Source organism: Amphiprion ocellaris, chromosome 7 (genome assembly GCF_022539595.1).
Source record: "Amphiprion ocellaris isolate individual 3 ecotype Okinawa chromosome 7, ASM2253959v1, whole genome shotgun sequence".
NCBI lineage: Eukaryota > Metazoa > Chordata > Actinopteri > Pomacentridae > Amphiprion > Amphiprion ocellaris.
The window spans coordinates 17912755-17930158 of NC_072772.1; the positions used below are offsets into that span (position 1 = coordinate 17912755).

Genomic DNA, 17404 nt, shown 5'->3' on the forward strand with positions numbered 1-17404 from the left:
GTGTGAGTGTATAATGTGTTTCTCTTTCTATGCTTATTTGGTTTTAAGTTGTATATAACAGCAGTTCTGTTCTTGAAGGTTATGCACACATTTAGCCCTTCTACTTGGAACAGCCACATTTACTCATGATTTCAAACATATTTCTGCACAATGCATCAAAATTTTCTGCCAAAATAATTAACTAGATACTGTGATATTTTAACAGTGTATTGAATGTGTCATATTTATATCTTAAATAATATCTTAATTTGCATCTTATTTTGTAGGTTAAACCAAGTTCTTAGAAGAACATATTTTTTAATAGGATCTGCATTGAGTTCATTCTGCAAAATTGCAAAATACACGCTGATTTATGTGATTATACAGTCAAATGAAACAAACCAATCTCTCAAATTTCACATAAGAACTAGAAAATCATAAGACATGGCATCTATAATAAGAGCCTGAAGATGCTCACCAGATTTCATGGCAAATCAGTGTAGCTGTTAACATTTGGCACAGATATTTAGTTTAGAACCTCAATCTCACGTTGACACTTGAGTAACACTGAATGTGTCACTGACATCATTAGGATTTTTAGTCTGGAATCCATGAACGTATGAACTAATTTCAACCTCAGTCATTTAGTTAGGGAGACATTTTACTGTTCAAGTTTTAAAAAATGACTTGTTGGTAGCAAAAAATCATTAGGTTTTACCCTGTGTAAATCATGGATAACTGTACCAATCCATTCAATAGTTGTTAAAACAGTAATCCAAAAATTGCAACCCTATGGTGTAGATACAGGAAACGCCACTGTGCGACTAAAGACTCAATAGGATTCTTCCTCTGGTGATTAAAAATGCCTTTACAAAATCTAATGCCAGTCCAGTAGTTGCTGAAATAGCTCAGAGATGGACTGAGCAACAGTGACATTCATTAAACGATGCCATGAGTAAAGTTAAAAAGAACTGGTACCTGAAGATGAAATTGAATTTGTTTCTCCTTCTATTATGTCTTCTCTCTTACCCTTTTCTAAAATACAGGATAGGTAAGGATTTTGAGGACGACTTGGAATTCTTACTCGAGGGCATTTCAGAGTTTGACCTCCAGAATGGGGTTGTAGCTTCTGAGCTTCTGATCCACGGCCCTCTTGCCTTTCCCATCGGTACCACAGAGGATGGACGAGCATTTCTGGCAGGAGCCTACTATGGGCAGGGACGGGTTGTTGTGATCACACATGAAGGACTTCTGAAGCGAGAGGTATGGTGCCAATAATGTATTATATTTAATTTTGTTTTTTTTAGGAAAATGAAAATCCTGTGAATCTCATTCCTTCATAGTCATTGCATCTCACTCCAATTGAATATTTATTGGAGATTTTGCAGCAAAATGAGATTTTGGTGTTTATTACTCCAGTATAATAGAAGAAATTTGTAAATACCTTATTAAGTCAAGTTATATTTGTTACTTCTTTAATTTGCTGTCAATCTGTATATCACAGTGTACAACATTTACTAGGAAGCTTTGTTACTCATTCATTAGATACTATATAACCTGCAGCAGTTGGCTGGAGGACATGTAGTTCAACTGTAGTTCAAAATTTTAAAGAAATGTGTTTAATTAGCAAAATATTTCTTATGTGATCAACAAACTTCTCTCTTTCTTGGATAACCAACCTTCATTACAGACACTGGCTCCATTTTGGAACAATGCCATTCGCTGGTTGGATGAAGGCCGGAATGGGGTTGTTGGTGTGGTGCCAGACCTCCACGAAGCCTTCAACCTCGTCCACAAGGCAGGCTTTAATTGTAAAAAGACCAACTTCAGGGAAGACCTGAGTGTGTTTGTGTGTACAGCATACAGCAATGAGCATGTGAAGGAAATCCAAGACTTTGTAGCGGAGGGAGGAGGCCTTCCGCCATCTTTTACACCGCTTTGCTGGTCATGTATCCGAGGGAGAGGAACTCACAGCGCATGAAGAAGAATGCCTTAAAAAACTGGGTGGGGACTGTGCCAACTACTTGCATATGAAGGCTCATGACTGCTCCTCCTACATACAGGTGGTGTCTATGCTCACTGACATCTTAAAGAAGTCTGGCATGCCACAGGTAGGCAGGGAATGGCCTATTGTTTGTCATGTCTTAGATTCAGTTGCCATTAGTCAAAGCATACATTGCAAACTACAGCAGCAACAAAAGCAACTGCACCATTGGAGCCATACTACTAATGTTAGCATCATATGTACGCCTGAGATCTATGTTGTTCTTTATTCGTTCACCATCATTTCCAAGGTGAGTGACAGCTGCCCTGCAAAGAGTCCCAGAGACCACCTACTGCTCAGTGTGGGGACAGAGGTGTATAAGGTTTGTCCAGATCCTGATGACCTTCTGCCCTACCTCATCAAGAATAACCCGCTGATGCCAGTTGTCTATAACCACAGGATAAAGATCCATGTCAACACAGCAGGTTAGATCTCTAATACAGAATATGAAGCATTCACATTCATATTAGTCCATGTTGTCATTATAACAGTGTACTCTGGAGGGATGTTCTGATGTAAACTATGGCAAAAGTTTTGATGACAATTATTGTAAATTGTAAGTTACACCTTAGTGTATGTGGGAGATTGATTGCAAGAGACTGGACAAGATTCACATTTACGCTTTTACTGTTTGTACCATAATTTGTTGACAGATCACGTCGTTGCGATACAGAAAGGAGAAGACAGCAATGCATAGCACAAAGAAAAAAAAAACTAAAGTAGAAATGTAAACATAGGACAGTCTCCTTAGCATCTACCTCTTCCTCAGTTTTTGCCTACCAACTCTTCTGCCACCCAGCCTCACTTCTCTTCCTCTTCTTCTTCTCTCTGGCTGTTGACCCTGTCCAGTTCCTTGTCCTTCCATTGTCAGACATTTTACCAATTCAGGACAGATATAGCAAAAAGTGTAATGGAAATGTATAGAAACATCCTTGCCATATTATGACAACTTGTTCAACCATTTTGCATGTAAAGACTTATACGATGAACAACAGGGGGGTGAGACTATTCAACAGAGACCCATTATAATACATTTTGATCAATGTGACATAAGCAGTTGATGATGTAGGAAACAGCAGAGAATTGTACATAATCTGTTGCATGGATGTACCAAAGCATTTGCAACTTGTTCAAAGAAATGAGAAACTGCTTTTTTGATGTGCACAAGTGACACAATGATGTGAAAATTGAACAAATAGTTTTGAGAATTTCACTTCTGATTTGAGAAATGCACCAAAGTGACTGAGAAAAACTGTAAAATAGGCTTCTTTGGGTTAATTGGTTGCTACTGATGCAGTAGGGCCGATAATACCAATTACCATCATGCTTGAGAAAATATAGCTAATACTCCATCTGTCTATTATATACTTAGCTATATAACAGTCTATGCTGCACTTTTCATGTTCCATGTGTTCCTCAGATTCAGATGGGCTGTCAAACCGATCGACTGCATGCTGAAGTGTTGAAGAGAGCACCATGTGTTCATGAGCGGTTTCCTGTTACCTCAGAGATGATGCAGGTGTGGAACCTGTGGGGGGGACTCCTCTACCTGGTGGCCCCACCCAAAACACAAGTGAAGGGGTTGGAGTTGATAGTGCAGATGGCCGTACCTGTACCGTATTATAAATCTGGTGAGTGTGTAGTGGATGACAATGGAGGGAATGTTAAAGGATTACAGGCAGGCAGGCGAGTACAGGAACAGGCAGCAGACACCTTAGAGGGCACAACGTGGCACAAACAGGAGGTGGAGGCTGATGGGCAACCTGAGACAGGTGTGTGGAAGATCGTGGCTATATGGGGTTATGACAAAGCAGATGGACATGGGAGTCAGGTGACTACACAAGATAGAAAATCTGAGGACATCTGGTGGACAGATGGAGAATGGCATCAATTGTGGGGATGTGGCTGCAGGGACGAGAAAGAGCAGGTACATAGGGCATGAAAAATAATAATATACACTGCAGGGGATAATGAAGAGGTAGGGATTAGTATTGGGAAATTATACTAAATGAATGAAGCCTTAACAACATGTTTGTGTGTATCTGTGACTCCATTTCCATAATTTGTTTATCTAATGTAGTGGCAATATGTACATATGATATGGGCATTTAGTTCTGAGTACAGGAGGTTTTTACATAAAGAAATCGGTGCAGTAGGTTTATCTATTACATTCACATATATTATCTAGTCAGGAAACTCAGTAGCAGAGAAGATGAAAGCTGTTCACTTTACACTCCAACCATGCAGCATGCATGGTTGGAGTGTAAAGTACTGCTACTGAGTTTCCTGACTAGATAATGTATGTGAATGTAATAGATAAACCTACTGCACCGATTTCTTTATGTAAAAACCTCCTGTACTCAGAACTAAATGCCCATATCATACAGGTCCCTGGAAGCACCTACAATGGACACATAAGCATCAGAACTGACCCATGGAGCAATGGAAGAAGGTGGTCTGGTCAGATGATTCATGCTTTATATCATGAGAATGAGTGGGAATGCTTGTGTGTCTCCAGCATAGCTAGGTTGAAGGCAAGTCAGTGAAAGCAGTGTCATGCTCTTGGCAATGTTCTGTTGCAAAATCTTAAGTCCTGCCTTTCATGTCAATGATATACCACCTACCTAATCATAATTGCACACCATGCACACTATTTCATGGCAAGGGTATCTCCTGTTGTCAGTGGCTTCTGTTTTAAGCAGGATAATGCTCTCTGGCACACTGAAAACATTGTTCAGGAGTGGTTTTAGAAACATGACAGAGTTCAATTGTCCAGATCTTAATCCGATTGAGCCTTGACTGGATGTGCTGGGGAAGAAAAAGTCTGATCCATGGAGTCCCCACCTCACAGCTTCCAAAACTTTCAAGGATCTTCTGCTAATGTCTTGGTTTTGATACCACTGGACAGCTTCAGAGGTCTTGTGGAGTCTAGGCCTTGATGGGTCATGGAGCTGTGTGGGTGGTACAAAGGGGACCTGTACAGTATTAGACAGGAGGTATTCATGCTGTGGTCGATCGGTGTATATCATAGATTTCTATATATTTATATTTATATTTATATATATATGCGCTGTTTTTTGTTTTTGTTTTTTTGCTATTCCATCCAGGTTGGATGCATGCAGGTTATCCTATCATGACACACAGGTCTACAGCAGCTGAGCTGGTCAGCACTGACCACGCTCGAAGTAAAGGCCTGTGGGGCCCCATCCATGAACTGGGACACAACCAACAGAGGGCCTGCTGGGAGTTCCCTCCTAACACCACAGAGTGCACATGCAACCTGTGGTCAGTGTACGTGCATGAACAGGTGCTGGGGATCAACAGGGCACAGGTGGAGTAAATCATTTCTGTAGTAATGTGATTTCACTGTTTTACAATACTGTCATTCACCCTGGTTAGGTTTTACAACATGATGAGTGGTATGTTTTGAATCCAGGCTGATCCAATTATGACCCCAACGAAGAGGAAGGCTCGTGCAGAAGACTACGCTAAGGGGGGCAGGAAACTCAGCAGCTGGGATACGTTTGTGGCCCTGGAGACTTACATGCAGGTGAGAGAGATGATTGGTGTGTAAATAGCATATTATTAGAAAGCTGTTTCTGTGTCACACTGCGTCCACATTTAGAGAATGCAACTAAACTGAGCATTATGTTGAATGGATGAAAATTATCCCTGCTGATATTCGTCTCTTACAACTCGTGGGGCAAAAATGTGACCTAACAGAGGAAAGGCTTTGAAGGCCATGTTGCTACCAGATTATAGGAACAATAAACTCCATTTAGATGTTTAGAGTTACCTCTACCTATCTCTGCTTCCATGTAGCTCCAGGATAAGTTCGGCTGGGATGCCTTTAAGAGGGTGTTTGCTGCCTACCACAAGATCAATAACTTCCCCAATGACAACCATGGAAAGATGAACCTGTATGCTGAGACCTTCTCCCAGGCTGTGGGGATGAATTTGACTGGGTTCTTTAAGGCTTGGGGCTGGCCCATACAAGCAGCCACTGAGGAGAAACTCTCCAAGCTGCTGCCCTGGAGTGATCACCCCATGGTTCAGTTTGGCTGAACATCACACTGCTGCTATTTAAAGAAACGAGATTTTCCACAACTCTTAAATCGCCTGGCAGAGGCTGGCAGGAGCACCTCAAGACCTTCTTCAATTGTCTAGCTTTTGATTGCATTTAACATGATTTTACTTTGTAACTGATTCCTTGGGTTTTAAAGAGTGTTTAAACTTGTGTTTTGTTTTATTGTTGTTTTATTTCCATGGCAACTGTTAATGCACTCGTTCCATATGTCTTTGTGCTACACACGTGGACAAAATTGTTGGTACACCTTGGTTAATGAAAGAAAAACCCACAATGGTCACAGAAATAATTTGAATCTGACAAAAATAATAATAAATAAAAATTATATAAAAATTAACCAATGAAAATCAGACATCACTTTTGAACCGTGGTTCAACAGAATTATTTTAAAAAATAAACTCATGAAACAGGCCTGGACAAAAATGATTGTGCCCTTAACTTAATATTTTGTTGCACAACCTTTTGAGGCAATCACTGCAGTCAAACGATTTCTGTAACTGTCAGTGAGACTGCTGCACCCTCAGCAGGTATTTTGGTCCACTCCTCATGAGCAGACTGCTCCAGTTGTCTCAGGTTTGAAGGGTGCCTTCTCCAGACGGCATGTTTCAACTCCTTCCACAGATTTTCAATAGGATTTAGATCAGGGCTCATAGAAGGCCACTTCAGAATAATCCAGTGTTTTCCTCTTAGCCATTCTTGGCTGTTTTTAGCTGTGTTTTGGGTCATTATCATGTTGTAAGACCCATGACCTGCGACTGAGACCAAGCTTTCTGACACTGGGCAGCACATTTCTCTCTACAATACCTTGATAGTCATGAGATTTCATTGTACCCTGCACAGATTCAAGACACCCTGTGCCAGATGCAGCAAAGCAGCCCCAGAACATAACAGAGCCTCCTCCATGTTTCACAGCAGGGACAGTGTTCTTTTCTTGATATGCTTCATTTTTGCGTGTGTGAACATGGAGCTGATGTGCCTTGCCAAAAAGTTCCAGTTTTGTCTTGTCTGTCCATAGGGCGTTTTCCCAAAAGCTTTGTGGCTTGTCAACATGCAGTTTAGCAAATTCCAGTCTGGCTTTTTTATGATTTGTTTTCAACAATGGTGTCCTCCTTGGTCGTCTCCCATCAAGTCCACTTTGGCTCAAACAACCTTGACCTGTACCTTGACCTTGGAGTTCACCTTTAATGTCTTTAGAGGTTGTTCTGGGCTCTTTTGTTACCATTCGTATTATCTGTCTCTTCCATTTGTCATCAATTTTCCTCCTGCAGCCACATCCAGGGAGGTTGGCTACAGTCCCATGGATCTTAAATTTCTGAATAATATGTGCAACTGTAGTCACAGGAACATCAAGCTGCTTGGAGATGGTCTTATAGTCTTTACCTTTAACATGCTTGTCTATAATTTTCTTTCTAATCTCCTGAGACAACTCTCTCCTTGGCTTCCTCTGGTCCATGTTTAGTGTGGTACACACCATGTCACCAAACAGCACAGTGACTACTGTAACCCTATAAATAGGCTGACTGACTGATTACAAGTTTGTAGACCCCTGTGATGCTAATTAGAGGACACACCTTGACTGAACATGTCCCTATGGTCACATTATTTTCAGTCTTTTCTAGGGGTACCATCATTTTTGTCCAGGCCTGTTTAATGAGTCTATTTTTCATAAAATTTTTATTTATTATTACTTTTGTCAGATTCAAATTATTTCTGTGACCATTGTGGGTTTTTCTTTCACTAACCGAGGGGTACCAACAATTTTGTCCGCATGTGTAATACGATGTCTGTTTTATGTCAATACGGTGTCACAGTGCTGTCCTCTTACCTGAAGAGAGAAAATGACAATAGTAGTGAGGAAAAACTCCCTGATAACAGGAAGAACCTCAAGAGGACCCTGGTTCTCTGGGGTGGTCCTTCCTCTGGAGGGCTGGGGGACCTGCTGTTGCTCCAGGCAACAGGACAAACTGCTGATCTGCCAACTTTGTGGGTTTGTGCAGATCTATTTACCAAAAAAAACAAACAGGCCTTCCTCATGGCATGATCTATATCTATCTGTTGTTGCTTACCATAATGAAAGGGATTTTGAAATGGTAACACACAAATAATAGAAGGGGAGGACAAAGCTGTGTGAAATACACAGTGGATATAACAGTCCTATACCCATAGATATAGATCATTCCATGAGGAAGGCCTGTTTGTTTCTTTTGGTAAATAGTTGTAAAGATGAACACAAGGTTAAAATGGAAATGATACTCCACAGTGTCTTGATTTCAGACCCAATTTCATGAAAAATGTCCACCTGCAATGGTATACACTATCGTTCAAAAGTTTGGGGTCACTTAAAAATGTCCTTATTTTTTAAGGAAAAGCAGTTTTTTCAATGAAGATACCATTAAATAAATCAGAATTAAAGTCTAGGTATTGTTAATGTGGTAAATGACTATTCCAGCTGGAAACTACAGAGCACTGTTCCCTCTAAGCTGCGCGCGTGCGCAATTGCGCACTGCTGACACGGTCTCCGCACACAGAAAATCTGCGCTGCACAAAAAAAAAAAATCCAACCTAAATTGTAATTAAAATAAACATGTAACAATTCATTCTGTGCTATTTTTCAATGTGAGTCAGTGAGTGACCGGTGACTGGCTGCTGCAGCCAATGATGCGATTCACATACGTATTTACCATAGACTGTATATAATGGTATTTACGCAGCTAATCAACGTCAGGTGTCCTTATGTGCAGCCATCGTTGTTCTCATAGATATGAATGAGTAGATAGGACACGCCCCTTTGAGCTGCGTGCTACTGCGAGGCTAAGCTAGTGGGGGAAAAGTTTCAGTGCATTCCGTTGATGTAGACGGCGTGACAACGGAAACAAGAAGTATGCCGTCTCACTGTGCTGCATACAATTACACACTGCGTCATATGATTGAGACAAGGAAACTTGGAATGACTTTTCATAGGTAAGAATAGTTTTTGGCTCTTTTTTCATTATGAAATCTTGTTGAGAGCTTCCAGTCTATGAGAGCTAACTAGTTAGCCACTAGTAAAACGCTAAGGCGAGCTAGCAGCTTGACAACCAAATACCAGACGATTAATAGTAGCTATAGTAGCTGTAGTATAGTTGTACAAGCAGTAGTAGTAATACTAAAAGTACAAGCAGCAGTAGTAGTATAAACAGTTGTTAGAGTCGTAGAAGTAGTATCAGCATTTGTAATAGTATTACAAGTTGTAGTAGCAGTGCCAGTATCAGCAGCAGTAGTTACTACTACTAGTAGTAGTCACATTGCTATTACTACCACCAATACTACCAATAGTAGTTATAAAGCCTAACTCATGTATATCCAGATTACCATCTATGTTCTTCCTCCAAACCCATTTTATGATTGGGATTACAGGCAGTTCTTTAGGACTGCTCTCAAATAATTGAAATGTTACTAAACAAGGTTATACTTATCAAATTAAATAGCTGTGGTCTCCAGTATATTGGCGCATTCGGTTCTTTGTACTTAATTTATTAGCATGATTTCTTTTTAATATGTTGTGTACAGACTTAATTACTTCTCTGTCTACTTTTCTTACTCCATGTAGGTTTCCCAGAGACTATAGGTTGAGGAGGAATTGGAAGTTTGTTGGCTTAGACCTGGTGTCATTCCATCAGTGTTAAACTTCCCGGCTCATCTTGGAAGAGTACGTGCCAGAAAGACCACGACCAAGCAGCCTTGAGATCTTAGGCAGCGTCTCCCTGAGGTGGGTGTCGACGGTGTTCACAGTCAGGTCTGTGGTAATCCTGTCAAAAAACAAAACAGAAAAAAATCTAGATTATAAATCAACATGTAACCAAAGCACTCTGTGTATAACGCCATAGTATAGGATGTAGTTCAGAAAATGTCAAAGTATAGTATACTTTACTCAAGAATAACATAGTATGGCCTGTAGTTCATAGTACAGCATGTTGGCAAGAAAAAAAACTAAACATAGATTATTATGTGGTTCAACAATTGCAAAATGATAGGATGTTGCCTAAAATTGTCATGTATGATATGTGGTTCAAAAAATGTCATAGTGCAGTATATTGTCAAAATAGTATGTAATTCAAGAAAACATCAGAGTATAATGTCATCTAAAAAATGCCATAGAATAATAATTCCATTGCACAAGTAAAAGTATAGTAACTTTTAAAACTGTTCGAATTCTTATATGTTGCTAAAAAAAAACCAAAAAAAACTAAAACAAAAAAAAGTCACAGTAATATGTCAATTAAAAAAGCCTATAGTATAGCGTGTCGCCCAACAAACATCATAGTATAGCATGTTGCTCTAAAAACGTCACAGTATAGCCTTTAGTTCACAGCTGTCAGTAGGTGAGGAGCAACACAAAAACAGTCCAAACGCTGGTTTTCAGAGGGTTAGACGATAGTTTATTTGAAAGAGTAAGTTTACAACAACACAACATGTGAGGGGGTTAAAAACAAATGGGTGTTAGTAAAATAAAAATAAATAAACAGAACTAAAAGTGAACTTCATGTTGACATTGATGGGCATTCCAACCAGGAACAAAGTAAAAGATAATCAATACGAAAAAAAACTCTTCCTGTTCACCTCTTAAAACCCAAAAACACACCACAGTAGCACCCTAAACTAAAGCTACCAATGGGTTCCCTGTGTTCCTTTGTGAACAATTCAAAGGTCCCTCTCTATCTCCCCACACATCCACCAACCACTGGAACACATCTCCAAAGTTCTGCCGGGCCAGCTCAGCTTCCCCTCAGAAGAAGTGCTGCCACCTGCCAGATGAAGGAGCCTTTTGAGAGGCAGCTGGCATCGTGATTGGACTGTACTTTGGTCTGTTCCAATCCAGCTTCGGCTCCAGAGACGGCAGGCGGGACGAGTCAACGGAGGCCGGGTGGACGAAGGCATGCAGCTGAGTACAATCTAGAAAACAACAGAGGAGGAGTGCAGCGGCTCAGGGCCAGAACAGAGTAGCATCATATGTCTCTTAGAAAACATCATAGTATAGCCTTTGGTATTTAAAAACGCCATCATATACATCGTATATTGTACAAATAACAAGTCAAAGGAAAGAGACATACATTGTAGAATTCTAGTAATTGTGGGCTGACTGGCCTTGGCAATGGTCGTTGGATTGTGAATAACACTGACCACACCTCACAGAGGTTATAAGCTGAGGCAACATCAACCACCACCAGAACTGAAGAAGCCTCTTGGATGAGAGGTGAAACGTCTTCAAGGAACCTTCTTAAAGTCCAGTTGGATTAATTTAAACAACTTTGGATGACTGATTTACTGATTATCCGTATTTTATTTTTTACTGATTTACGGTAATAAGTAAATTTAAAAATGGTGCTACTTTGGCTCTGAACCTTTATCTACCTGTGGTCGCTCTGTCTTCTGGAGTGATTTGATTGGTTATACGTCACGAATAAAACTCCTTTAACTTAACATCTGTAAACAAAACAAAAACATATCAACAAAGTTTTCTGTTAGAGTTTGTGTTCTTCTAAGTTTAACTCCAAGATTTTAAATACTTTCATTTACTGCAAATGAATATCTACTCCAAATGTCTCAGTAAGAATCATTATCACCCTTAAAAACCCACAAAACACCCCTCTATACTCGACCACACTTAGTACAGTCTGGTTCCCCTTCTATAAATCTGCTTGGAATCGTCCACTTCCTGTTTGTCAAAGTGGCCTTCTACCTGGACAGGTTTTGTTGGAGCTCATGCAGCAAACATTTTGGGTAACTGCACTTTAATATGGATGGATGACACTGAATTAGAGTCTGTTTTAATGAGACTGACTTAAGATATGTAGCTCTGTCATTAAATAGTAAATTATTTCTGAATTCACAGAGAAAAGACTGATGTTTGCTAGGTTAGCGTCCCACATGTACTTTGGCTCAGCTAAAGCTAACTCTCTCCAACTTCTGGATCTCTTGAGTTGCTTGTTGTTAAAATATCTTGCTAGAGGTGCTGAAGCTCAGAAAGTCTGAGATGTTTGTTCAAAATAAGCTCATTCTCAAGTCTTATCTGAACTCTTTTGTTTGAACTTTCCCTAAACTTAGGAGTTAATGACAGAGCAGCACATCCAGACTCAGTCTCATTTATGTAGCAATTAAACTTCAGTGTCATTCATTGATGTTAAAGTGCAGTTTTTCAAATGTTTGTTGCACATGTTCCCGACCAAACCAGTCCAGGTGAAGACAAATCTCCGGAGGATGAATACCACACATTTACGTTGGAAATAAATGTCCTTTAATTAGACATTGTCCTGCAAAAGTTGGATTTCCCTTTAATGATGTTCAAATCTTTGTTGAGTGTTTTGTTGATGTTGGTTTCTAAATGGTTTTTGACACTCGGACCCAAAGATTAAAACCTTCTACGGCTCACAAGCTGCAACAATTCACACATTATCAACTATCTTTCTGACTAAACTAAGATAAAAAGTGAAAAACTGCCTGATTCCTGCATCATGAATGTAAATCTTTTTGGTTTTTATGACAGTAAACTGAATATATTTGGGTTTGACATTTTATAAACCAAAACAAGAAATGAATTAGTGGAGAAAACAATCAACAGATTAATGGACAAAGAAAATGTGTTTTCCAACATATATGGCTGAATTACTCCAACATTACAAGATACACACAATTTGAATTCAATTTTACTTATATAACGCCAAATACAGGTCAAATTGTCTCAAGACGCTTTATTTTTATATTTTTTTGTCATATTTAAAATATGACAAAGTAAGAAATTTAAACCTCTTGACTAATCCAATTTATTACTTGGTTTTTAAGAGACTAATCGACAACTAAAATAACTTTCTCCACTAAAACTAATAAACATGAGGTCAAATAGAAGGAACAGTTTTAAATACTGCAGTCCTGCGACGACAAGAATAAAGTTTGTCAACAAAAACTAAATCTGCTGGTGGATTCCATTAAAGTCCTAATAAATGATAATAAAGTGTGATACTAAAGGTTTGTGGTGCTAAAAATGTCAAAGTAAAGATATCAAGTTGAACATCTGGATGGAGGTTGATAAAAGTTGACCTTCTTTCATTTCTCTGGAGCTGACTCCATGGATTTTATGAATGGTGGTTAAAGACCTGCTCTTCTAGTTGTCTTCCTTCTAGTCGCTGTAAAAAGTCAGTCCGTCCTGACCGACTTCAACACCTCTTCATGACAGCTTGTTCTGCCTCCAACCTCGTGGAAACTCCAGAAACTCGGGAAAACCCATGGAGACTCGAAGAACTCGTGGAGACTCGAAGAACTCGTCGGGCGGGGGAAGGTGTGGTGGGCGGTGGGGGGAGGTGGGGGAGTAGAGGGGGGAGGCCACCACCCACCTCCCCGCCTACTCTCCGCCCTGACTCCACCCAGACTCCGCCTTGGCTCCACCCATGTGGTCACTTCAGGAACTACGATGCCAAAGGGACGACGAAATTACTTCTTTTCATCTGATCTGTAGCTCAGTGAGTTAAGAGTTTGCCTATGGAGCTGCAGGTCGCTGGTTCAAGACCAGACCCTTCTTAAGTTTTATCAAAATCCTGACAAAGACAAAGAAAGAAAATTGCCGGTGGTGGGTCTTGAACCTGCGACCTTCCAGTTGGTAGTCTATCCTCTTATCCTCCTGAGCTACCTGCTCAGATACTAATTCTTCTTTTTTTTGCGCATTTATCATCTATTTTTTCTCGTTTTCGAGTTTTTTTTTAACTCGAGTCTCGACTCGACCGTTTTTCTCAGGAGGTTGGACTTCAGCCTTTGTGCTGGAGGGTGGAACCCTCAGTTCCAAGACTTTCCAAAGCCTCCACACCTCCCGAGTCCTCAGAACCTGAGCTTTCACACAGTCCAGGGACTGAAATCTTCTAAGTTCCTGAGTAGTTCTCTGTTAGTTTGAACCTTCAGACAGTCCAAGGACTGAAATCCTCTAAGTTCCTGAGTAGTTCTCTGTTAGTTTGAACCTTTAGACAGTCCAAGGACTGAAATCTTAAAGGTTTCTCAGTACTTCTCTGTTAGTTTGAACCTTCAGACAGTCTGAGGACTGAAATTTTAAAAGTTCCTGAGTACTTCTCTGTTAGTTTGAACCTTTAGACACTCTGAGGACTGAAGTTTTAAAAGTTTCTCAGTACTTCTCTGTTAGTTTGAACTTTCTGGTTAACAGAAGCCTTAAAACTTGTGACCATGAGTCTTGCTTTCACATTTAGACCATCCGAGTTCTTCTCAGATCTTCACCTGTGGGTTTTTTTTAGAAATCCTTAACAAACTTTGATTCTCTTTACTGAACAGTAAAGTTTGTGGAGATCAGAAGGTAACATTAGTTTGATCAATGCCTTCAACTACTAGTAGACTTTATCTGGAAAGCAGTTTTCTTAAATGAGTTCTTAGTAAATCTGTCCACAATCAAACCAAGAACATAGAAAGAGGAAATGTATGAAGAAACAACTTGATGTTTTCATTTCAGACTAGAAAAATCTTTAAGACCTTTATTTGTTTTTGCTTTTTCATCCTTTTATTGTCTCTTCTGTTTAATTTGATCTTCTAAAGTTTAACTGGTGTCTTTTCAAACGTTTTGTCTTTAGTTTGATTCTTCTTAAACGTTTAGTTTTGCTCTTTTCTCACCTTTTATTCTTTTCTAATGTCTGATTTGATTTCGAAATGTTTTGTCTTTTTAATGTTTAATTGTTTTTCCAAATGTTTTATCGGCTTGTTTGAATTTTTTTTTCTTTCCAAATATTTAATTTTTCGATTAAATCTTTAAGGTTTTTCTTTTTAAATGTTTTACCACCTTTTAATGTTTAATTTTCTTTTTAAATGCTTCATTGTATTTTCTGTTTAATTCCTATTTGAAGTTTTATTGTCTTTAAGATGTAATTTTCTAATTAAACATTTAATTTTTTAATTAAATGTTTTGTCTTTTTAAAGGTTTAATAATCAAATGTTTTGCATTTTTTAAAATGTTTAATATTCTTCTTGTTTAATTGTATTTTTTAAGTGTTTAATTATGGAAAATATTTTATCTGTAATTTTGAATATTTGTTTTTTAAAAATTTTGTTTAATTTCATAATGACATGTATTGTATCTTGTTGAATTATCTAATTCAATATTTTGTCTGTTTAATAGAGTTAAACATTAAATACAATTACATTATATTAAACAGACAAAATATTGAATTAGATAATTCAACAAGATACAATACATGTCATTATGAAATTAAACAAAATTTTTAAAATACAAATATTCATAATTACAGATAAAATATTTTCGATAATTAAACATTTAAAAAATACAATTAAACAAGAACATTAAACATTTTAAAAAAACGCAAAACATTATTTAGATTATTAAACCTTTAAAAAGACAAAACATTTAATTAAGAAATTAAATGTTTAATTAGAAAATTACATCTTAAATTGCTTAAATCTTTTTAATAATGAGACTTTTTAAAAGTTTTACTGTATTATTTTTTTTTCCTTTGATTTAATTGCTTTTTGTTATGTAGTTTGTTTCTTTAATCTTCTTTTTCTGTCAAGATTTTAACCCCAACCTTAAAAATGAAATAAACCCTTAAATCACAATGAAAATACTTCTGTTGTCACAATCATGAGTTAGTCAATTATTCAGTTTATCAATTCATCTTTATTTGTTTAGCACCTTTTACACAGATGACAAAACTAAACAAGCAAAGAGAAAAAAACTATACTAAAACTATGATTAAAACTCAAAAATATTTTTTAAAAAAAGATTTAACATGGTAATAAAATATGTTGTGTCCAGGGGATGGAGGGAGTTTATTGAAGTCTTCTTGGGCTCACATGGTAAATCATTTAAAATATAAACTTGATATTCAGTCTAAGGAAACTGCAGAGCGACAGAAGAACCAAAAATATCTCCTGTTTTCTCCTTTGAGTCAATTCTTCTTGTGCTTTCAGACCAAAGAACTACAGACTCTTCACAACCTGCTCAAACTCTTCGTACAAGACCTCACTACATGGGTCAAGAAGGTTTCCGTCTCATTTCTACTCTGAAGCTCACCTTCTCCTGCTCAAACTGCTGACAAATGTTTCTGCTGCTCTAAAGTCTGGTCTCCAGAACTTCCTAAAAACTCTCAAAGTCTCTTCTGCTGCAGGTTGCTTTGTAGAACTGTTGCAGAAAACCTCACTAAACTACATGGAGGGGCCTCAAGATAGTCGTCCAAATGAAACCATACAAAAACCAAACTAGTACAACCCAAACGCTAAAGTCTCCTGCAGCCTACCAGAGAACCTCTGAGAACAGAGAATCAGGACAGGAACTCTTACCTTCTGGACAACCAACATTGGTTCTCAAACAAGAATACAGAATGTATCTGACCAAAAACCTCTGAAGACTCACTACAGCCAAGATAAAGACACAACTCAGCTGTACCAAATCCACTAATCACTGCACACATTAGCACCAGGTGCTAACTGTGGCTAAAGAACCACATTTACCAAGACAACTATCCAGTACAAAGCCCTAAAACGCACCAAGAAACACATTAAAGACGATTTTACTGCTGGAAGCTGCAAGCCAACGCCTAAAGAACAAACTGAAGCAATGGAGCCAAACCCGGTTCTGTGGTGAAGAGAAACAGAGGAAATGTTTGTCTGCAGCTAAATAAAGCAGGAAGACACTGAGCTGCTCAGGTGTTCCTGATAACACCAAGCAGCCACCTGGACAGCCAATAGGAACACAGCCACCTGGACAGCCAATAGGAACACAGCTTCCTGGAGGTCCAGAGGGCTGGGTTAGTGAAGGAAATTTAAAGTTGAAGCAGAAAGTTAACAAAGAAAGTTGAAAACCACCTTCTGATACCTGAAATCTCTGAGTTTTCACACAAAGAACACTTGAACATGTCAAACTGGTTTCATAGTAGAACCATCATTGTAAAAACGTCATAGTATGGTGTGTTGCTCAAAAAACATTAGGACCCGGCTGTCAGGGGACAAACATGTAAGAAACATGAGAACAGAGAGAACCCAACCAGTAGGTCACAGTTTATCATCCCCCAGTCATCTCCTGAAGTCCATATGGTGAGAGACATCAGTATCTGGTTGTTAATTTACCAGAGGATGCTTATAATCATGCTGATGTGGTCTGTACTCTACAGTATTTTAGTGACTCAATAAACGCCTAAGTTTTTTTTTTTTTAATGCTTTTCAGTTTTTAATAAACATTTAAGAGTCTATATGTAATCAATAAATGGCCTTTGCCTATCTTAAGAAAAACTCACTCATAACTCTGATATGTTAAC

The 17404-nt window shown here is 38.5% G+C and overlaps 1 protein-coding gene and 1 pseudogene across 1 annotated transcript in view; both read left to right on the plus strand.

Annotated features, from left to right (window-relative positions):
* zgc:162193 (TRPM8 channel-associated factor homolog) overlaps window positions 1–8527 on the plus strand; it is an 18040-nt gene extending 9513 nt beyond the window's left edge. The window contains exon 12 of the mRNA XM_055011982.1: window positions 5846–8527. Within this exon, the coding sequence (XP_054867957.1) occupies window positions 5846–6088 (243 nt within the window). The 3' untranslated portion in view covers window positions 6089–8527. The remainder of the gene's footprint in view (window positions 1–5845) is intronic.
* LOC129349272 (TRPM8 channel-associated factor homolog) lies at window positions 377–3633 on the plus strand (annotated as a pseudogene).
* Window positions 8528–17404: the final 8877 nt, after the last annotated feature.